The 24,115-nt window shown below is 36.8% G+C and overlaps 1 protein-coding gene across 1 annotated transcript in view; it reads left to right on the top strand.

Annotated features, from left to right (window-relative positions):
* The window catches only part of TMEM232 (transmembrane protein 232), a 255,860-nt gene that overhangs the window by 80,444 nt on the left and 151,301 nt on the right, over nt 1-24,115 (top strand). Inside the window, 1 exon segment of the mRNA XM_057538694.1 lies at nt 20,692-20,870. Coding sequence (XP_057394677.1) covers nt 20,692-20,870 — 179 coding nt within the window.

Genomic DNA, 24,115 nt, shown 5'->3' with positions numbered 1-24,115 from the left:
ACATTTATTTTTTTACCATTTGCAATGCCATATTTTATTTTATTTTGTTTTTTTATTTTTTAAAAAAATTTTATTTTATATTGAAGGATAGTTGGTTAACAATGTTGTGATAGTTTCAGGTGTACAGCAAAGTGATTCAGTTATATATAAAACTTTTTAATGGCTGAGTAATATTCCGTTATATACATGTACCACATCTTCTTTATCCATTCACCTGTCGATGGACATTTAGATTGCTTCCATATCTTGGCTATTATAAACAGAGCTGCAGTGAATATTGGGGTGCATGTATCCTTTTGAACCATGTTTTTCCTCTGGATATATGCCCAGGAGTGGGATTGCTGGATCATATGATAGCTCTATGTTTAGTTTCTTAAGGAACCTCCATACTGTTCTCCATAGTGGCTGTACCATGCTGACATTTGCTAAGGTGGGAAAGAACGGATTATCAACAAATTATGTTTTGATAAATAATTTACAGTTGGCTTCTTAAAAGTTAGTTAAGTACCGCACACCATAACCACACATAAGTTCAAAAAATAATTTTCACATGAATTAAAACCTCTAAAATAACTAGAAGAAAATATAGCATAGTCTTTTTATAACTTTCAAGCAGGAAAATGTTACATAAACAACAGAAAAATCGTAAAAGTCATGATTGGAATATAACTACATAAAAATGTACAACATATGTGCAGAAAAATGCAAAAAATCCAAGTAAAAGTTTGGAAACATTTTATATATATACATATATGAAATAGAGATAATAAAAAGAAATATCACTTGTTATTACTGTTGCCATCCTCGGTTTTCAGTGGTTTCAGACCTTGTTAGATGGCCGCAGTTGGACCAACACTAAATCTGAACTTGACTGTATTTCTTTCTCTTCACTGACCACCTTCCCTTGTGATTAGCCTGTAAATCCATAGTCTGGAACATCAAACATGGTTTCCTAAAGCTAGAAAAGTTCTCTGAGAAAATATCTGTACCGTCCAGTCTGAAATCACTTGGTCAAATCTCTAGGATGCAGCAGGATACTTTCCTCTTTCTTCTTTTACATTAGTACTTCATGGTGGGAGTGAGTAGGGTTTAGAACTGGACATGCTGCCAGGAAATTGGCCCTGAGCCTGGGACCTCAGAGACTGCACAGAATGGGGTGAGGAACTGCTGTGGGCACTCTTTCCTCCTTTCCATTTACTACAGCCATTGGCCGAGCTGCTGCAGGAGAGGAAATAGTTTCTGCCCAAAATGTGTGAGAAGAACTGGAAGTATGAAATATGAGGTACAGGACAAAGGGTCCCTGTGGTCAAATATTCCGAGGCTGCCCACTTGTACTTCCATTTTGCAAACCTCAGATAGGAGCTATATTTTGTGGTCTAAGATTACACCCAATAAACATGGAGAAAGCTAACCATTTTCTTCCTTATGAACACTGCCTCCTACAATCAAAGCTTAATCTGTAGGGACCATAGAAAATAGTTATTAATTGTGGAGGTGAGACCTCAACCTCTAAATTTACATGAGAATCTTCATAAAGCCCCAAATAAACAGGATAAAGCATTATCATAATTTTTGAAAGTTAAAAAGTATTGCTACTCTTCTCAGGAAGTTTGGCTTTCATTCCTACAAATGAATCTTCATTTAGTTCTGTATATGTTTAAACTAAAAGATTTGTACTATCACATTCTCTTTATTCCCTGGTATGGTTGCTACTGTTCTTTTTGATTGTGACCAGCTAAAACACAAGCTGGACTTTTCAGTCAAAAGCCTTTGACCATGTAGAAGTCTTTTCCTATCCCAATAAAGGTGCTAAGAAACTCATGGAAACATCCTTCACATTTTTTAATCATAAGTACAAAGATGTATCCAGTTTGATCCAGTGGTCTAAAATCCATCTGTAGCTGAACATAGTGGCAAAAGACGCATGAGCTAGAAATCCTGCAGTATTTCCAAAAGTGTTCATGGTGCTGAAGTATATTCTAAAGCGGCATCTTAAAAATCAATTTTTGTAATAATATATCCTAGCAGAGGAGAAAAAAATAAGATTTTGGCTCCCTATCCAAATTAATTAAGAAGCAAATGTGCATACATTCACAAAAATAACTTAGTAGGTACTTGTAACTTCCTTTGTTATACAAGTCAGAATTACATTAAGATCCTCTAGATTCAGATTGATTTTTTTCTGTCATTTTATTTGGTCCAGAAATGAATACTAATTCTCTAGAGTCACTTTCTTCTTCACCTCTCACATCCATCAAGAGTAACCTGATAATATGTTCATGGGTACAGAAATCTCTGATTTAGTCTGACAGATTATTTCTGTGTTTGGTCCAGGTATTTCTTAAGGTTTTGGGTGAATAGTTATTTCATTAAAGACATCTGAAGTAGCTACTTACTGGAAGGAATAATAGAAGGTCCCCATATGGGGTGAAGGGTGAGAGATTTAGGTAAGAAGAGGAGGGAAAACAGCACCAAAATTGTTCAGTTGTAGATGAATAAATGTTCACTGGACTGGACTTGGTTTCAGAAATTTGGGGTGACTCAGTTGTCAAGTTCTGGATGATGTTAGGCAACTTGATTTATGTCTCAGAATTTTAGTTTCCTCAAGATTATGGATTCTAAAAGAGTTTTTGCATGTAATATGCTTATAAACATTGTCTTTATTGCTTTCTTAATTTCCAAAAAGATCTTTGTTATTTTCTTTTTCTTGTTTTGTTGCCTTCAGATACAAAAATCTACGAGGATTAACTACTTCCGTAGAGATAGTCCATATATCTCGGTGGTATTAATGTAGTTTAATGAAATTTAAAATGATTCCAAGAATCAGAAGTCTGATATTTCTTTATTTATATGAATAATTGATGTTCTTGGAAAGCAGATAAATTACCTTCTCCTTTGGTTCCCAGTTGTAACTCCAGCAGATAATTATTTTTAATTAACAGATTTCCATAATTGACTATGGAAAAAGATCATAAAATTTAAGCAAGACAGGTTCTAATAAGTTCCTTAAATATTTGTCAACATTTTGGCATCCTACTTGCCATTACATTTCAATTAATGCATACGTTAATAAAAGAATCAGCTGACTTTTGCTTTTGCTTTATGTTTTCTTTCATACCTGCAACAGCAAAGGGCATATTAGTAATACTTTGGCTCTCTTTGCTTTATTCTGGTGGATACTTGTTTAAAATGCATAGTGATCAAATATGATTATACAAAATAACTCTCTGATCAATACTTATTTATTATAAACTGGTTTTCCCATTTATTACTTGAGGGACTTGTGGTAGATGTGCTGCAGAATATACACAGTTAAATACATCCTGACTTTCTATTATTCCATGTTGTATTACAGCCTCTGTGCTTATAGGTCACATATGCGTTTTTTAAAATTTTTATTTTTTGTTGGAGTATAGTTGATTAAAATTGTTGTATTACTTTCAGCTGTACAGCAAAGTGATTCAATTATACATATACATTTATCTATTCTTTTAAAAGTTCTTTTCCCATTTAGGTTATTAGAGAATACTGAGCAGAGTTCCCTGTGCTATACAGTAGGTCTTTGTTGATTATCTATTTAAATATAGCAGTGTGTACATGTCAGTTCCAAACTCCCAATCTATCCCTCCATCCTGCTCTTCCCCTGGTAACCATAAGTTCGTTCTGTGAGTCTGTTTCTGTTTTGTAAATAAGTTCATCTGTATCATTTTTTTTAGATTCCACGTATAAGTGATATCATATGATATTTGTCTTTCTCTGTCTTACTTCACTTAGTGTGATAATCTCCAGATCTATCCATGTTGCTGCAAATGGCATTATATCATTCTTTTTAATGGCTGAGTAATATTCTGCTGTATGTATGTACCACATCTTCTTTATCCATTCATCTGTTGATGGACATTTAGGTTGCTTCTATGTCTTGGCTATTGTAAACAGTTCTGTAATGAACATTGGGGTGCATGTATCCTTTCAAACCATGTTTTTCTCCAGATATGTGCCCAGGAATGGGATTGCAGGATCATATGGTAGCTCTATTTTTATTTTTAGTTTTTTAGATCACATGAGCTGTTTATATATTTTAGAGATTAATCCCTTGTCAGTTGCATCATTTGCAAATATTTTCTCCCATTCTGTGGGTTGTCTTGTCATTTTGTTTATGGTTTCCTTTGCTGTGCAAATGCTTTTGAGTTTAATCAGGTCCTATTTGTTTATGTTTCTTTTTATTTCCATTACTCTGGGAGACGGATTGAAAAAGATACTGCTGCAATTTATGTCAAAGAGTGTTCTGCCTATATTTTCCTCTAAGAGTTTTACAGTATCCGGTCTTACATTTAGATCTTTAACCATTTTGAGTTTATTTTTGCGTATGGTGTTAAAGGATGTTTTAATTTTACTTTTTTTAAATGTAGCTGTCCAGTTTTCCCAGCACCATTTATTGAAGAGACTATCTTTACTCCATTTTATATTTTTGCCTCCTTTGTTGTAGATTAATTGACCATAGGTGCATGAGTTTATTTCTGGGCTTTCTATCCTGTTCCATTGATCTATATTTCTGTTTTTGTTCCAGTACCATACTGTTTTGATGACTGTAGCTTAGTAGTATAGTCTGAAGTCAGGGAGCCTAATTCCTCCAGCTCCATTTTTCTTTCTCGAGATTGCTTTGGCTATTCAGGGTTTTTTTTGTCTCCATACAAATTACAAATTTTTTTGTTCTACTTCTGTGAAAAATGCCATTGGTAATTTGATAGGGATTGTATTGAATCTGTAGATTGCCTTTGGTGATATAGTCATTTTGACAGTATTGATTCTTCTAATGCAAGAACATGGTATATCTTCTCATCTGTATTATCTTCAGTTTCTTTCATCAGTGTCTCTTAGCTTTCAGAGTACAGGTCTTTTGTCTCCTTAGGTAGGTTTATTCCTAGGTATTTTATTTTTTCTGATGTGATTGTTTCTCTAATTTCTAAATGGGATTGTTTCTTTAATTTTGCTTTCTGATTTCATTGTTAGTGTATAGAAATGTACTGTGTATTAATTTTGTGTATTAATGTTGTATCCTGCAACTTTACTGAATTCATCAATAAGCTCTAGTATCAATAGATTACTGATAGCACCTTTAGGATTTTCTTTATATAGTATCATGTCATTTGAAGACAGTTTTACTTCTTCTTTTCCAATTTGGATCCCTCTTATTTCTTTTTCTTCTCTGATTGCCGTGGATAGGACTTCCAACTATGTTACATAAAAGTGGCGAGAGTGGGCATCCTTGTGTTGTTCCTGATCTTAGAGAGAAAGCTTTCAGCTTTTCACCATTGAAGGTGATATTAGCTGTGGGTTTGTCATATATGGCCTTTATTACATTGAGGTAAGTTCCGTTTATGCCTACTTTCTGGAGAGTTTTTATTGTAAATGGTTGTTGAATTTTATCAGAAGCATCTTCTGTATCTATTGAGATCATATGGTTTTTATTCTTCAATTTGTTGATGTGGTGTATCACATTGATTGATTTGCACATATTGGAGAATCCTTGCATCCATGGGATAAATCCCACTTGATCATGGTGTATGATCCTTTTTTTGTATTGTTGGAGTTGGATTGCTTGTATTTTGCTGAGGATATTTGCATCTTATGTTCATTAGCGATACTGGCCTGTAATTTTCTTTTTTTTTGTGTGTGGTATCTTTGTCTGGTTTTGGTATCAGGGTGATGGTGGCCTCATAGAATGAATTTGGGAGTATTCCTTCCTCTGGAATTTTTTAGAAGAGTTTCAGAAGGATAGATGTTAATTCTTTTCTAAATATTTGGTAGAATTCACCTGTGAAGCCATCTGTTTGTAAACTTTTGTTTGTTGGGAGTTTTTAATCATAGTTTCAATTTCAGTACTTGTGATTCGTCTGTTCATTTCTTCCTGGCTCAGCCTTGGAAGGTTATACGTTTCTAGGAATTTCTTCCTGGCTCAGCCTTGGAAGGTTATACCTTTCTAGGAATTTGTCCATTTCTTCTAGGTTGTCCATTTTCTTGGCATATTGTTGCTTGTAGTAGGATCTCTCATGATCCTTTGTATTTTTGTGGTGTCTGTTGTAACTTCTCCTTTTTCATTTCTAATTTTATTAATTTGAGTCCTCTCCCTTTTTTTCTTGATGAGTCTGGTTAAAGGTTTATCCATTTTGTTTATCTTTTCCAGGAACCAGCTTTTAGTTTTATTGATCTATTCTATTGTTTTCTTCATCTCTATTTCATTTATTTTTCCTCTGATCTTTATGATTTCTTTCCTTCTACTAACTTTGGGTTTTGTTTGTTCTTCTTTCTCTAGTTGCTTTAGGTGTAAGGTTAGGTTGTTTATTTGAGATGTTTCCTGAGGTAAGATTTTATTGCTATAAACTTCTCTCTTAGAACTGCTCTTGCTGCGTCCCGTAGGTTTTGGATCATCGTGCTTTTGTTTTCCCTTGTCTCTAGGTATTTTTTGATTTCCTCTTTCATTTCTTCAGTGATCAATTGGTTGTTTAGTAACATATTGTTTAGCCTCCATATGTTTATGTTTTTTTTCTTGTAGTTGATTTCTAATCTCATAGCATTGTGGTTGGAAAAGATGCTTGATATGATTTCAATTTTCTTAAATTTACCAAGGCTCGATTTGTGGCCCAGCATGTGATCACTCCTGGAGAATGTTCCATGTGCCCTTGAAAAGGATGTGTATTCTGCTGCTTTGGGATGGAAGGCTCAGCTCCATAAATATCAATTAGGTCAATTTGGTCTAATGTGTCATTTAAGGCCTGTATTTCCTTACTGATTTTCTGTCTGTATGATCTGTCAATCGACAAAAGTGGGGTGTTAAAGCCCCCCACTATTATAATGTTACTGTCGATTTCTCCTTTTATGGCTGTTAGTATTTGCCTTATATATTGAGGTGCTCTTATGTCGGGTGTGTATATATTTACAATTGTTATATCTTCTTGGATTGATCATTATGCAGTGTCCTTCTTTGTTCTTGTAACAGTCATATTCTTAAAGTCTATTTTTTCTGATACGAGTATTTCTACTCCAGCTTTCTTTTGATTTCCACTTGCATGGAATACCTTTCTCCATCCCCTGACTTTCAGTCTGTATGTGTCTCTAGATCTGAAGTGGGTCTCTTGTAAACAGCATATATAGAGGTCTTGTTTTTGTATCCATTCAGCTAGTCTGTGTCTTTTGGTTGGAGCATTTAATCCGTTTATGGTTAAGTTTGTTATCAATATGTATGTTCTTATTGCCATTTTGTTAGTTGTTTTGGATTTGTTTTTGTAGGTCTTTTTTTCTTCCCTTCCTCTTTTGTTCTCTTGTCTTCTGATTTCATGACTAACTTTATTGGTGTGTGTATCTGTTGTAGATTTTCGGTTCACTGTTACCATGAGGTTTTGATACAGCAGTCTATATATAAACAAGATCATTCTAAGTTTCTGGTCTGTTAATCTCTAATGCATTTCCAGTATCCTACATTGGTACTCTCCTCGCGATTCCTGGTTTTGATATATTTGTGTGTAGATGATTTCCTACCTTTACTGTATGTTTGCCTTTATCAGTGAGCTTTTTCATTCATAATTTTCTTGTTTCTAGTTGTGGCTTTTTCTTTCCTGCCTAGAGAAGTTTCTTTAGCATTTGTTGCAAAGCTGGTTGGGTGGTACTGAATTCTCTTAGCTTTTGCTTGTCTGTAAAGTTTTGATTTCTCCATTGAATCTGAATGAGAGCCTTTCTGGATAGAGTATTCTTGGTTGTAGGTTTTTCCCTTTCATCACTCTAAATATATCATGCCACTCCCTTCTGTCCTGCAGAGGTTCTGTTGAGAAATTAGCTGGTAACCTTATGGGAATTCCCTAGTATGTTATTTGTTTCTTTGCCCTTGCTGCTTTTAATATTTTTTCTTTGTCTTTAATTTTTGCCAAGTTGATTACCATGTGTCTCAGTATGTTCCTCCTTGGGTTTATCCTGCCTGGGACTCTCTGCACTTCCTGGACTTGGGTGATTGTTTCCTTTCCCATGTTAGGGAAATTTTCAGCTATTATCTCTTCAAATATTTTCTCAGGTTTTTCTCTCTCTCTCTCCTTCTGAGACCCCTGTAATGTGAATGTTGGTGCATTTAATGTTGTCCCAGAGGTCTCTTATGCTGTCCTCATTCCTTTTCATTCTTTTTTCTTTATTCTGTTCTGTAGCAGTGATTTCCACCATTCTGTCTTCCAGCACACATATCTGTTCTTCTGCCTCAGTTACACTGCTATTGATTCCTTCTAGTGTAGTTTTCATTTCAGTTAGTGTATTGTTTATCTCTGTTTGCTTGTTCTTTAGTTCTTCTAGGTTTTTGTTAAACATTTCTTGCATCCTCTCAATCTTTGCCTCCATTCTTTTTCTGAGGTCCTGGATCATCTTCACTATTATTACTCTGAATTCTTTCTCCAGTAGATTGCCTATCTCCCCTTCACTTAGTTGTTCTTGTGGCATTTTATCTTGTTCCTTCATCTGGGACATATTCCTCTGCCATCTCATTTTGTCTGACTTTGTGATCACAGTTTCCGTTCAGCAGGCTAAAGGGTTTTAGTTCTTCTTGCTTCTGCTGTCTGCCTCCTGGTGGATGAGGCTGTCTAAGAGGCTTGTGCAGCCTTCCTGGTGGGAGAGACTGGTCCCTGCCCACTGGTGGGTGGAGCTGGGTCCCTCTGGTGGGCATGGCTGTGTTAAGGGTTGTGTTTACTGGACAGCTGTGTTCTCAGGAAGACTGTAAGTAGCCTGTCTCCTGATGAGTGGGCTGTGTTCCTGCCATGTTGGCTGTTTGTCCTGAGGTGTCCCAGCACTGGAGCCTACAGCTGTTGGGTGAGCCCAGGTCTTGATGATAAAATGATGACCTCCAGGAGGGCTCACACCAATGTATACTCCCCAGAACTACTGCCATCAGTGTCTTTTTCCCCACAGTGAGCCATAGCTGCCCCCCACCTCTGCAGGAGACCCTCCAATACTAGTAGGTAGGTCTGTCCCAGACTCTTATGAGGTCACTGCTTCTTTCTCTGGGTCCTGGTGCACATGAGACCTTGTGTGTGCCCTCCAAGAGTGGATTTTCTGTTTCCCACAGTCCTGTGGAATTCCTGAGATCAAACCCTGCTGGCCTTCAAAGTCAGATTCTCTGAAGGCTCCTCTTCCTCCCATACCAGACCTCCAGGCTGGGGAGCCTGATGTGGGGCTAAGAACTTTCACTCCTGTGGGAGAACTTCTGTGGTATAATTATTTTCCAGTTAGTGGGTCACCCACTTGATGGTATCGGATTTAATTTTATTGTTATTGCACCCCTCCTATCAAGTTGTTGTGGCTTCTTCTTTGTCTTTGGATGTAGGGTATCTGTTTTTTGATAGGTCCCAGCATTTTTTTTTTTTTGTCAATGTTTGTTCAGCAGTTAGTTGTGTTTTTGATGTTTTCGTAAGATAAGCTCACGTCCTTCTACTTTGCCTTCCTGTCTCTGTCCTTACTTATGATCAGTATTTAAATATTATGTGTGTATTTGTGTATATAGTGATAGATATATCATTATAATTATTATAGTATAACGTTCTGAAAACAGAGTACCCTCGAATTCCTATTTATTCTACTATACATCCAAAATATATCCCCAAATTTCCTACATATCTCTATTTTTGACTCCTGTGAAGTTCAGGAGTCCCCAAGACCACCTTCACTTCTGAAACTACTTGCGAGTTTGGGGACCCCCAGGGCAACCCTCATGTTTCATAATTTGTGGAAGAATTCACAGAACTCAGCGAAGCCATTTTACTCATGAGTGGTTTCTTACAGTGAAAGGATTAAAATCAGCCAAGGAAGAGGTGCATAGGGCAGAGTTCAGGAGAGTTCCAAGCAGAGAGCTATCCACTGTCCTCTCCCAGTGGAGTTGTGTGGAAAGCATTTACTTCTCCAAGAAACAATGTATGACAATTTGCATAGAGTATTGTCACCTATGGAAAGTCACTAAGCTTTGGTATCCAGAACTTTTATTGGGCTTCAGTCGCATACATATGGCTGACCCCAGTCTCTGGCCCTTTCAAAGGCAAATTGATAATCACAACCCATGGCTCCCAGGTTAATAAGAACATTCTAATTTGACAGGACAGTCCAAGGCATTAGAGGTGACCTCCCAGAAGCCAAGGGTATAGACCATTGTACAAGTTCACTGTACAAATCTGAAGTCTATGCAATTATCACTTTTCTTATAGATTAACTACAAAAAACTAAAAATCTTCCTGTCTTCCTTATAGTCCCCTTTTCCACGAAGAAGCCAAAAAGATTTTTTAAAACATAAAATGGGTCAGTTCCCTTCTGTATTTAAATGCTCTGTTAGCTTTTTATTACACTAAGAATAAAATCCAAACTCCTTTCCATGGCTTACAAATTGGCCCTGATCATTGAGAGTGTACCTCTGCAAAGGGCATGCCTACCTGATCTCATCTTGTCCCATGGACCCCCTGGTGTCTTGTACTCCATCCATTCTATCCTTTCTTCTGTTTCTCTAAACTTTCAAGCTATTCTAGGTCCATAGCCTTTGCATTTTCCATCTCTTCTGCTAGGAACACTTTTCCCCAGCTCCTTAGATGGTTAGCTTTTTTTTTTTTTTTTTAAATCCATCAGATTTTAGCTTGAATACTATGTCCTCATGGAGGTCTTTCTTTCACTCTGTCTGTAGTGGTTTTCTTTTCCTAGTTATTGTTGGTCACATTATCATCTTCTATTATTTTTGTAATGATATTTTTAAGTTCACTTTCTTAATATCTGTCTTTCTCCCCTAGAATTAAGTGTCCCTAGAGCAGTAACATTGTCTTTTTCTTTGGTACATAGAACAGTGGTTGGCACATAGCATTGACTCAGTAAGTATTTATTAAACAAATGGCTGGCTTACTGAATAGTTCTTCTCTTGGTTTCTTGACATTGATCTAGTTCCTCCACACTACATGGCACTTCATAAAGATAATGTTTTAAACTACATCTTGCATTCAGGTTACCTTTCAGTGATATATTCGATTCTGTGGTGCCAAGTTATATTTGTCAAAACTGTAAAAGCTGTGTTCATTTATAATCATCCATATAAGTAGAAATAGTCATATTTTATGTTCATTGAATATGTGAAATATAAGTATCTAGGCTGGCAATTAACGGCTTCCAAAGAGTTCAAACGCAAAAATAAAACATTCCTACAGAGAAAGGATCATAAAGTATTGGTTTTCAAATGGTATAATTTAATACATTTTTAAGGTTTATTAGGAATTTTGTTTTGCTTCAGTTTTGTTATTTCCTAGCTTAGCTGCAGATGGAGACATATTTTTTCTCAGTACATTTAAAGTAACATCTTTGATAGCTACCACAGGGTCACTCAAAGCAGAACAGAAAAGTGCCTTATGTTACAGTCTGGTCCTTGGATGAGAAGTTTCAGAGCAGGCATGCTTCTCAGCAAGTGTGTAGACATGCATATGAGAACACATTCTACTTTATATGAAGTTGTAACACATCCCACCTGTCTTTATAAGAATTTTTTTCCTTCATTAACTGTCAGTCAATTGGATGTAATAGATTCTCCCTACAAATATCTGTAAGCAATACTTCACTGTAGTTTAAATCAACAGGTGAACAGCTTTCTTTTTCTTTTTTTAATCAGTCATCAATTTTATAAACATCACTGTATACATGTCAATCCTAGTCGCCCAATTCAGCACACCACCATCCCCACCCAACCGCAGTTTTCCACCCTTGGTGTCCATACGTTTGTTCTCTACATCTGTGTCTCAACTTCTGCCCTGCAAACCGGTTCATCTGTACCATTTTTCTAGGTTCCACATACATTCGTTAATATACGATATTTGTTTTTCTCTTTCTGACTTACTTCACTCTGTATGACAGACTCTAGATCCATCCACGTCTCAACAAATGACTCAATTTCATTCCTTTTTATGACTGAGTAATATTCCATTGTATATATGTACCACAACTTCTTTATCCATTCAACTGTCGATGGGCATTTAGGTTGCTTCCATGACCTGGCTATTGTAAATAGTGCTGCAATGAACATTGGGGTGCATGTGTCTTTTGGAATTACGGTTTTCTCTGGGTATATGCTCAGTAGTGGGATTGCTGGGTCATATGGTAAATCTATTTTTAGTTTTTTAAGGAACCTCCATACTGGTCTCCATAGTGGCTGTATCAATTTACATTCCCACCAACAGTGCAAGAGGGCTCCCTTTTCTCCACACCCTCTCCAGCATTTGTTGTTTGTAGATTTTCTGATGATGCCCATTCTAACTGGTGTGAGGTGATACCTCATGGTAGTTTTGATTTGCATTTCTTTAATAATTAGTGATGTTGAGCATCTTTTCATGTGCTTCTTGGCCATCTGTATGTCTTCTTTGGAGAAATGTCTATTTAGGTCTTCTGCCCATTTTTGGATTGGGGTGTTTGTTTCTTTAATATTGAGCTGAATGATCTGTTTATGTATTTTGGAGATTAATCCTTTGTCCGTTGATTCATTTGCAAATATTTTCTCCCATTCTGAGGGTTGTCTTTTCATCTTGTTTATGGTTTCCTTTGCTGTGCAAAAGCTTTGAAGTTTCATTAGGTCCCGTTTGTTTATTTTTGTTTTTATTTCCATCACTCTAGAAGGTGGATCAAAAAAGATCTTGCTGTGATTTATGCCAAAGAGTGTTTTTCCTATGTTTTCCTCTAAGAGTTTTATAGTGTCCGGTCTTACATTTAGGTCTTGAATCCATTTTGAGTTTATTTTTGTGTATGGTGTTAGGGAGTATTCTAATTTCATTCTTTTACATGTAGCTGTCCAGTTTTCCCAGCACCACTTATTGAAGACACTGTCTTTTCTCCATTGTATATCTTTGCCTCCTTTGTCTTAGATTAGTTGACCATAGGTGCGTGGGTTAATCTCTGGGCTTTCTATCTTGTTCCATTGATCTATGTTTCTGTTTTTGTGCCAGTACCATATTGTCTTGATTACTGTAGCTTTGTAGTATAGTCTGAAGTCAGGGAGTCTGATTCCTCCAGCTCCGTTTTTTCCCCTCAAGACTGCTTTGGCTATTTGGGGTCTTTTGTGTCTCCATACAAATTTTAAGATGATTTGTTTTAGTTCTGTAAAAAATGTCATTGGTAATTTGATAGGGATTGCACTGAATCTGTAGATTGCTTTGGGTAGTACAGTCATTTTCACAATGTTGATTCTTCCAATCCAAGAACATGGTATATCTCTCCATCTATTTGTATGATCTTTAATTTCTTTCATCACTGTCTTATAGTTTTCTACATACAGGTCTTTTGTCTCCCTAGGTAGGTTTATTCCTAGGTATTTTATTCTTTTTGTTGCAATGGTAAATGGGAGTGTTTCCATAATTTCTCTTTCAGATTTTTCATCATTAGTGTATAGGAATGCAAGAGATTTCTGTGCATTAATTTTGTATCCTGCAACTTCACCAAATTCATTGATTAGCTCTAATAGTTTTCTGGTGGCAGTTTTAGGATTCTCTATGTATAGTATCATGTCATCTGCAAACAGTGACAGTTTTACTTCTTCTTTTCCAATTTGTATTCCTTTTATTTCTTTTTCTTCTCTGATTGCCGTGGCTAGGACTTCCAAAACTATGTTGAATAATAGTGGTGAGAGTGGACATCCTTGTCTCGTTCCTGATCTTAGAGGAAATGCTTTCAGTTTTTCACCGTTGACAATGATGTTTGCTGTGGGTTTGTCGTATATGGCCTTTATTATGTTCAGGTAGGTTCCCTCTATGCCCACTTTCTGGAGAGTTTTCGTCATAAATCGGTGTTGAATTTTGTCAAAAGCTTTTCCTGCATCTATTGAGATGATCATATGGTTTTTTATTCTTCAATTTGTTAATATGGTGTATCACATTGATTAATTTGCGTATATTGAAGAATCCTTGAATCCCTGAGATAAATCCCACTTGATCGTGGTGTTTGATCCTTTTAATGTGTTGTTGGATTCTGTTTGCTAGTATTTTGTTGAGGATTTTTGCATCTATATTCAACAGTGATATTAGTCCGTAATTTTCTTTTCTTGTAGTATATTTGTCTTGTGTTGGTATCAGGGTTATGGTGGCCTCATAGAATGAGTTTGGGAGTGTTCCTTCCTCTGCAATTTTTTGGAAGAGTTTGAGAAGGATGGGTGTTAGCTCTTCTCTAAATGTTTGATAGAATTCACCTGTGAAGCCATCTGGTCCTGGACTTTTGTTTGTTGGAAGATTTTTAATCACAGTTTCGATTTCATTACTTGTGATTGGTCTGTTCATATTTTCTGTTTCTTCCTGGTTCAGTCTTGGAAGGTTATACCTTTCTAAGAATCTGTCCATTTCTTCCAGGTTGTCCATTTTATTGGCATAGAGTTGCTTATAGTAGTCTCTTAGGTTGCTTTGTATTTCTGCGGTGTCTGTTGTAACTTCTCCTTTTTCATTTCTAATTTTATTGATTTGAGTCCTCTCCCTCTTTTTCTTGATAAGTCTGTCTAATGGCTTATCAATTTTGTTTATCTTCTCCAAGAACCAGCTTTTAGTTTAATTGATCTTTGCTATTGTTTTCTTTGTTTCTATTTCATTTCTTTCTGCTCTGATCTTTATGATTTTTTTCCTTCTGCTAACTTTGGGTTTTGTTCTTCTTTCTCTAGTTCCTTTAAGTGTAAGGTTAGATTGTTTACTTGAGATTTTTCTTGTTTCTTTAGGTAGGCTTGTATAGCTATAAACTTCCCTCTTAGAACTGCTTTTGATGCATCCCACAGGTTTTGGATCGTCGTGTTTTCATTGTCATTTGTCTCTAGGTATTTTTTTGATTTCCTGTTTGATTTCTTCAGTGATCTCTTGGTTATTTAGCAACATATTGTTTAGCCTCCATGTGCTTGTGGTTTTTACGTTTTTTTCCCTGTAATTCATTTCTAATCTCATAGCGTTGTGGTCAGAAAAGATGCTTGATATGATTTCAATTTTCTTAAATTTACTGAGGCTAGATTTGTGAACCACGATGTGATCTATCCTGGAGAATGTTCCGTGCGCAGTTGAGAAGAAAGTGTCATCTGCTGTTTTTGGATGGAATGTCCTATAAATATCAATTAAATCTATCTAGTCTATTTTGTTATTTAAAGCTTCTGTTTCCTTATTTATTTTCATTTGGGATGATCTGTCCATTGGTGTAAGTGAGGTGTTAAAGTCCCCCACTCTGATTGTGTTACTGTCAATTTCCTCTTTTATAGCTGTTAGCAGTTGCCTTATGTATTGAGGTGCTCCTATGTTGGGTGCATATATATTTATAATTGTTATATCTTCTTCTTGGATTGATCCCTTGATCATTATGTAGTGTCCTTCCTTGTCTCTTGTAACATTTTTTATTTTAAAATCTATTTTATCTGATATGAGTATAGCTACTCCAGCTTTCTTTTGATTTCCATTTGCATGGAATATCTTTTTCCATCCCTTCACTTTCAGTCTGTATGTGTCCCTAGGTCTGAAGTGGGTCTCTTGTAGACAGCATATATATGGGTCTTGTTTTTGTATACAGTCAGCAAGCCTGTGTCTTTTGATTGGAGCATTTAATCCATTCATGTTTAAGGTAATTATTGATAATGTATGTTCCTATGACCATTTTCTTAATTGTTTTGGGTTTGTTTTTGTAGGTCCGTTTCTTCTCTTGTGTTTCCCACTTAGAGAAGTTCCTTTAGCATTTGTTGTAGAACTGGTTTGGTGGTGCTGAATTCTCTTAGCTTTTGCTTGCCTGTAAAGCTTTTGATTTCTCCATCAGATCTGAATCAGATCCTTGCTGGGTAGAGTAATCTTGGTTGTAGAGTCTTCCTTTTCATCACTTTAAGTATATCATGCCACTCCCTTCTGGCTTGTAGAGTTTCTGCTGAGAAATCTGCTGTTAACCTTATGGGAGTTCCCTTGTATGTTATTTGTCATTTTTCCCTTGCTGCTTTCAATAATTTTTCTTTGTCTTTAATTTTTGCCAATTTGATTACTATGTGCCTTGGCGTGTTTCTCCTTGGGTTTATCTTGTATGGGACTCTGCGCGTCCTGGACTTGGGTGGCTATTTCGTTTCCCACGTTAGGGAAGTTTTCAACTATAATCTCTTCAAATATTTTCTCTGGTCCTTTCTCTCTCTCTTCTCCTTCTGGGACCTCTATAATGCGAATGTTGTTGCGTTTAATGTTGTCCCAGGGGGTCTCTCATGCTGTCTTCATTTCTTTTCATTCTTTTTTCTTTATTCTGTTCTGCAGCAGTGAATTCCATCATTCTGTCTTCCAAGTCACTTATCCGTTCTTCTGCCTCAGTTACACTGCTATTGATTCCTTCTAGTGTAGTTTTCATTTCAGTTATTGTATTGTTCATCTCTGTTTGTTCTTTAATCCTTCTAGGTCTTTGTTAAACATTTCTTGCATCTTCTTGATCTTTGCCTCCATTCTTATTCTGAGGTCCTGGATCATCTTCACTATCATTATTCTGAATTCTTTTTCTGGAAGGTTGCCTATCTCCACTTCATTTAGTTGTTTTTGTGGGGTTTTATCTTGTTCCTTCATCTGGTATATAGCCCTCTGCCTTTTCATCCTGTCTATCTTTCTGTGAATGTGGTTTTTTTTCTACAGGCTGCAGCATTGTAGTTTTTCTTACTTCTGCTGTCTGCTCTGTGGTGGTTGAGGCTATCTAAGAAGCTTGATGGGAGGGACTGGTGGTGGGTAGAGGTGACTGTTGCTGTGGTGGTCAGATCTCAGTAAAACTTTATTCCACTTGACTGTTGATGGGTGGGGCTGGGTTCCCTCCCTGTTTGTTGTTTTGCCTGAGGTAACCGAACACTGGAGCCTGCCTGGGCTTTTGGTGGGGCTAATGACAGACTCTGGGAAGGCTCACGCCAAGGAGTTCTTCCCAGAACTTCTGCTGCCAGTGTCCTTGTCCCCACGGTGAAACAGAGCCACCCACCACCTCTGCAGGAGACCCCCCAACACTAGCAGGTAGGTCTGGTTCAGTCTCCCCTGGGGTCACTGCTCCTTCCCCTGGGTCCTGATGCACACACTATTTTGTGTGCGCCCTCCAAGAGTGGGGTCTCTGTTTCCCCCAGTCCTGTCCAAGTCCTGCAGTCAATTCCCACTAGGCTTCAAAGTCAATGATTCTCTATGAATTCCTCCTCCCATTGCCGGACATCCAGGTTGGGAAGCCTGACGTGGGGCTCAGAACCTTCACTCCAGTGGGTGGACTTCTGTGGTATAAGTGTTCGCCAGTCTGTGAGTCACCCACCCACCAGTTATGGGATTTGATTTTACTCTGATTGCGCCCCTCCTACCGTCTCATTGTGGCTTCTCCTTTGTCTTTGGATGTGAGGTATCTTTTTTGGTGAGTTCCAGTGTCTTCCTGTTGATGATTGTCCAGCAGCTAGTTGTGATTCTGGTGTTCTCGCAAGAGGGAGTGTGAGCACCAGCTTTCTTTTAAAGTCATCAATGGCATTTAAAAATTGAGTTTTGAGAACACAGTTATCAGAATATATTTTATGGTTTCATGACTGGTCTACTGGTCTTGTGTATTCTAAAAACAAACCATATTCAGTTCGGTGATTGCAGGGTTCTAAAATATTGTTCCTCCAAAAACAATCATTTAAAATATATGAAGGAAGGTAATTTGTATGTACTTTTGTCAATCATTCTTTTTAATGTAAAGAGTTGGGTGTTTAGAAATAAATTAGAAGTAAATTTATAAATGGGTTAAAATCTACAGTATATTTTATTTATCATAATGTTTAAAAACTGCTTTTGTATTTCTGAGGTTTGCAATTCCAGAAATATTAATTAAAAACTCATAGTTGTTTCTCTACTCATATTGAGTTCAGGCCTTATTTTTCTGCTAATGACTCACAAATCCATAATTTCAGTTCTGCTATTTTACTTGAATTACAGCTGTTTTTACAACAAGCTGAATATCAGATTCCCCTTATCCATCATCATACCATATTTATTTATCTCCTTTCTCCCCAAACTGGCTTTTCTATATAATCTCATTTCTGCAATTGATTTCATTATTGTTTCATTTTCCTGAGCTTGAACATGCACTTGTCCTTTTCACTTCACTCCGTCTTCCTCCTCCATAGCAAAAAAGTCTTGTGAGATCTACTCAACAATGTTTTAGCTTTGTCCTTTACTCTCCAATCTCCTGCTTCTCATCACAGTAAAGCCCTGGATTACCTCATAAAACTCCCATATTGGTTTCCCAGTTTCTTGCTTGAATAGACATAACATTTCATTGAGCAGATATAATATTACTCTTTTGCTCAAATATCTACCAGTTAATCTGACCTAATTTATCTTTAGTTATTTTACCTTATGCATTTGTAATATGAACTCTCCACCTTAGCTCCATTTGATATCCTCCCTATCCTCCTCTCTTCTTACAGCTCCCTCTCTGCTGGGGGTAAACGGGCCTGTTACCGGGGAGCCTGAGTGGGGATGGTTCCTTTGGGTCCCTGAGCAGATGGGAGCACCTCTGGGACTGTGGTGGGGCAGGGCTGGAGCCTGGTCACAGGACCACTGTTGTGTCTGCAGGTCTCAGGTCTGTTACCAGGGGTACAAATGCATTTGGCTCCCGCCCAGGTTCCTGAGCATTCTCCGGCTAGGTCCATGGGTGGGTTCCTAGGTGTGCAGAACTGCCTCTGGACCGTGGTAGAGTGAGGCTGGAACCAGGTCACAGTGCTTCAGGGTCCACAGTCGGGTCCTCAGTCAGTGGGCCTGTTACTCAGGGCACAACAGGCATGGGTCCTCCCGAGTCCTTTGGTGGATGGGACTGGTGGCAGGACCATGGACAAGCAGAGCAGGAGCTAAGTTCATGGGGGGACAGGGGTGCTACTAGGTCCACAGCTGGACCACTGTTGAAAGGCCAGCCACCTGAGTCCAGCCTGCCTTCTTGAAGTGGCCCTCCTGAGTCTTGGCTTCCATTGGTGTTTTACAACCTATTACCTGGGTTCCAAGGTCTCCCAAAAGGCAGTTTTGTTCATGAATGTCTGCCAAGTTGTTGTTACTGTGAGAGGATGAAGGCTGGGGACTTCCTAGTCCACCATCTTGCTGACGTCACTTCCTATATATAATTTCAACTATTGCAATACACCGATTTTTACTGGTAAAATTTTTATGAGGGGAAATTTATATTTTCAGAAGAATTTGCTGCTTAACTGTAGCCTCATATTTGCAGCTTTTACTTTAAGTATCAACTTTAGTTAGAAAGAGTGGAAGCTGGACACACGCCTTCCTTCTCCCATTTCTAAGCTGTGTACATTCTCTCCTGCATCCTCCTTCCACCTTCTAGTCTATCTTCCTTTCCTATGAATGGAATAGAGGGCAGGATTGCAAGGAAAAGTACTTGTCTGAATTGGAGAGGCTGTGCTTCATGGGATAACATTATCCCAGCCTTCACCTGCCTCTCTCACTCATCAGCAGTGTGTTGCTAGGGAAATTTCTAACCAAGTTGAAGCTCTTATGTTCCCTTCTATTACTCTAAGTATGATATAGTCTTCATAGCAGGATTGTAGTGAGGAGTAACTAGAATATGGGCATATCGTAGGTACTTCCAAGTATTCTAGTTATCGTAACAATGATAATTATTATTAGCCTGGATTATTAAATCCAGATTGAATTAGGAAAAGTTGAAGATTGTGACTTTTCAGATTGTGCTTATAACTTTATTCAAGAGGGGCATTGATGAATTCAGTGTCACACTAGCTCTCACCAGGATACCCTCCATCTTCCTTTCTGAACCTTCTCTTCCTCTTGCTCCTCTTACTTGCTTCACATATACTCAGTACCCTCATGTTGCTCTTTAGCTAACTTAAGCTCATATACCCTTTGAGACCTGCATTAATTTATTTATCCCATCACTAACTAAATGAGAATTCTTGTTTCTTGAATAGTATTGCATAGCAATATATCATCTAGTAAGAAATACTTAAGATAAAGAGTAAAGAGAAACTTCTTCCTCTTTCCTGTAGGGGAGATGCATATTTTGAAAGTGGAACTTGATAACTTATTTAAATTGCTAATTGGTATATAATTTTTAGAAGGACAAGTGTATTAAACTTAAAAAAAAAACCTCTCTGAATTCATTACTCCCTTTCCCCTATTTCATTTGATTTATTTCTCTATTATTTAAAAAAATCTTCCAGCTTATAATTATATCAGTAATTTTTGTCTGCTTTTACATTATTTTCAAAGCTTTCTTCTTGGTTCAAATGCCATATTTCATAGAGCTTGATCATTTTTATAACAGCCAGTGATTTTCTCCTGTTTCTTTGATTTATTGTAAAAATTCACCATGGTGGTCTAAGTGTTCATACTTCCTTGAATAAATTCCTCTTTACTTGAATTCCAAAAATGTGTTTATAGTACATAGTTCACAGTTTACCTTTTTAACTTTTAAATTTATTAGGTATAATATTAGTTAGGTGCAGTTCATCTTTTCATAGCGTTAGAAGTTTTTAAACGATCTGTGAGATCTTTTAAAATTAAAGGAGTAAAAGTAGTGAATGGTAAAAAGAAAATTCCAAAGCTCAGAATTTCAAACTTTAAAGCATTAATAAAATCAAATTTCTTCTTTTTCACGCAACCATACATTAATAAGATGAATAAAATATCTTCCTAAAGAACCTTTCTTTTTAAACAGGTGATCAAGTAAAATGGACTGGATACTATGGCTTAGTGTATAACCTGCTGAAAATGTCATGGGAACTTCGAGGAGATAAGGAGCAGGATGGACTTAGAAACAAAATATGGCAAATGTTACAGAAAACAAAGGATCATGAGAAAGATGGGCGAATCTGTAATGCAGTAAATATTGCCCAGGTAAGATAAAACACTGGCCATCAACTGGTACGTCTGTCACCAGGACATATTTGTCCTTTTGTCCTTTGTCTCTAAGGAAAAAGGAATATTCATATTCAGTGAGTATCAGTGATTCACTGTTGAGAACATGATTTTTAAAAGTTAATACCGGGCTTCCCTGGTGGCGCAGTGGTTGAGAATCTGCCTGCTAATGCAGGGGAAACGGGTTCGAGCCCTGGTCTGGGAAGATCCCACATGCCACGGAGCGACTGGGCCCGTGAGCCACAACTACTGAGCCTGCGCGTCTGGAGCCTGTGCCCCGCAATGGGAGGGGCTGCGATAGTGAAAGGCCCGCGCACCGCGATGAAGAGTGGCCCCCGCTCGCCGCAACTAGAGAAAGCCCTCGCACGAACCGAAGACCCAACACAGCCAAAAATGAATAAATAAATAAAGTAGCTATAAAAAATTAAAAAAAAAAAAAGTTAATACCGACCTATTTTTTAGTTAAAGAGGGTTGACAATCTTCTGATTAAGCAGCTTGAAGAAAGGAGTTGATCTGGGGGAAGACTAATTGTTCTGCTTTGAGCTTGTGCCTTTGAGAGACATCTCTAAGTAGGCTGCCTGTGTGTTCCAATTTGCCGAGGTTAGCCTGGGTCTATGCCTAATTTTCCAGCTTTCTTGTTAGTAGTGAACTAATTCACTCTTAATAGTGTCTCAATTTGGATAATAAATTATTTAGTGAACTTATTTAGGAGTTTTTCTTTCCAGCATTAGACAATATAACTTGCAAATCTGGACTCACTAAATCTAGTGTCTTTTTCGTTAAAGTTAAAAATGTATTTTACAAATTCTTGGTTTTTCTAGCTCTGTTTGAATATATATATATTCACATTTAAAGGAAATCATTATGAAATTAGCTATCCATTCTTCATAAAATGCAAATATTATTTTCCAGTGATTCTTTATCCATGTCGTATCCTATGATATTTCAAAACTCCATCAAATAGTTTTTTTTTCTCTTTGTGTCTTATTTTGAGCCAGGTTAATTTGTTATCCTAAAGTACAATTTTTTCTGTCCCTGAAAGTTTCTGGTTCTTTCTAGCTTGCACAGATGCAGTTATCCTAACATTCTTTTTTTTTTTTTTAATGTTTATTTCTTTTATTTATTTATTTTATTTTATTTTTTGGGTTGGATCCGGATCTTAGTTGAGGCACATGGGATCTTTCGTTGCGGCACACGGGCTCTCCGTTGTGGTGTGCAGGCTTCTCTCTAGTTGTGGCACACGGGCTCCAGAGCGTGTGGGCTCTGTAGTTTGCAGCATGTGGGCTCTCTAGTTGCGGTGTGCAGGCTCAGTATTTGTGGCATGTGGGCTTAGTTGCCCCGCAGCATGTGGGATCTTAGTTCCCCGACCAGGGATCGAACCCTCGTCCTCTGCTTTGGAAGGCGGATTCTTAACCACTGGACCACCAGGGAAGTCCCCTAACACTGTTAATATATTGTTTTCCAATAATAATTCAGATGTGAATTAATGTTAAGAAGAAAAGCAAAAATGATTCACTCTGCTTAATTGATTGTCCAGGCTTATGGGTGGGCCATTATTGCAACACACAATATCTACACTCTAGATCCTTAGTAGAAAACAAAACCTTAAGCTCTTTGTTTTTGAACCATAAGTCTGATTTGGAGTAACGATCTTTATGGAGGACTATCTGAAAACATGCAGTCCATCCTTTTCTCTAGATTTCTAATATTTTTTTCATGGAAAAAGACAATCAGATTGCTGCCCACTTCAACTACAGTGTTTTGGATTTCATGGACTTGCTTTCATGCAACTTGCTTCAGCTTTGTCCTTGGTTTTGGTGAGAAGCACAGAAAAAAAAAAAAAAAGAAAAACAAAGAAAATTATTGTACCTATTATCGTGGTGACCACTATATCACCCAGTATCCTCTTCACTGGGTTTTAGGAAATAAATCCTTCTTAGTTTCATGTGCTCTCTGAACATTATTATTGATTTTGTATAAATGGCTTGCTGGAGCTTAAAAAATGAGAGTCAAATTTTTGACCAGTTTCTGAGAGAAATAAAGAGTGATTAGTTCATCTCACCCAGTCTTATTTTTTTTTCTGTTTCCATGATTCTTTCCATTATTTGTTATTATTTATGTTATTATCTGCTTTTGTATCTATTTTTATATGCCACTTCGTATCTCAAACGGATTAGGCTGCAACTAAATAAGCTAACTCAAATTTGTCATTTCTATAATTAGAATTCTATTTATATGCCTGTTTTCAAGGCCAATCATTAGGTATAAGATAGCTTCTTTCTTCAAAATTTTAGTAAATACCTGTAGATAATTACATTTGAAATTCATAAGTCAGTTAATCAGACATAGTAAATATTTTTTAGATGCTAGATCCAAGTGAAGACCTTATTACTCAAGCAGTCAGCACTGAAAATAAAGGAATAAACAAAAGCTTAACCAGTAGATGTGCTAATTAGTTTTCAGTGCTTAGTGAGGCTTCCAAGAGATGCTTTCATTCATTTTAAATAGTAAATGTGTGGGGAAGGCAAGTTATCTTCAGAGAAAAATCTAAATTAGAAATTTCTAAAAGCAGTTATATTAATTTATGCATAGTACATATTTAACATAAAAATAAGTTTAATTTGCATTAAGCAGATTAAAAGATATAACTTATTATAAACGTGGTTTATATAAAGTTTAGCTAGAGAGAGACACATTTGGATTATTAAACAATATAAATAATATAATCTAAATGTAAATAAATGATAAATTATAAAGTATCTAGTTGGTAAAATATCACTTAATTTAGTTTGATTCTCTTATTTAATATTAAGATACTATGAGTATGTAAAGTGAGAAATTATATAAAAATTTCACCAAAAACAGTAAAAAATATGAAGTAAATGTGAGTACTTACTAAATCTTTTTTGCCCTAGTGAATTCTATGGAAGAAGCAAGGATGTCCAAAAAATAACCTTTACACAATAAATTTTACTGTTTCATCCAGAAGACCTATTCTTCAGAAAGATAGGGAACAACACAAATGGAATATTATATATGTAGCTGGCCCCATGAAAGTTCACAGCACAAAATGGGAGTTCAGATAAATGTTTGCTCTCTAACTTTTTTCTAATATTAATGAGGAATAAATTACTATTATCTTTAAGTAGTATTTGAGCTGGAAACTTAAATGATGAGTTACATGAAATGATTCAAAGAGGGAGGGTCAAGGAAAGCATCTTTC

This window comes from Balaenoptera acutorostrata, chromosome 2 (assembly GCF_949987535.1).
Source record: "Balaenoptera acutorostrata chromosome 2, mBalAcu1.1, whole genome shotgun sequence".
In the NCBI taxonomy this organism is placed as follows: domain Eukaryota; kingdom Metazoa; phylum Chordata; class Mammalia; order Artiodactyla; family Balaenopteridae; genus Balaenoptera; species Balaenoptera acutorostrata.
Note: the sequence above shows the minus strand (reverse complement) of the source record. Positions and strands in the feature narration are given on the sequence as shown.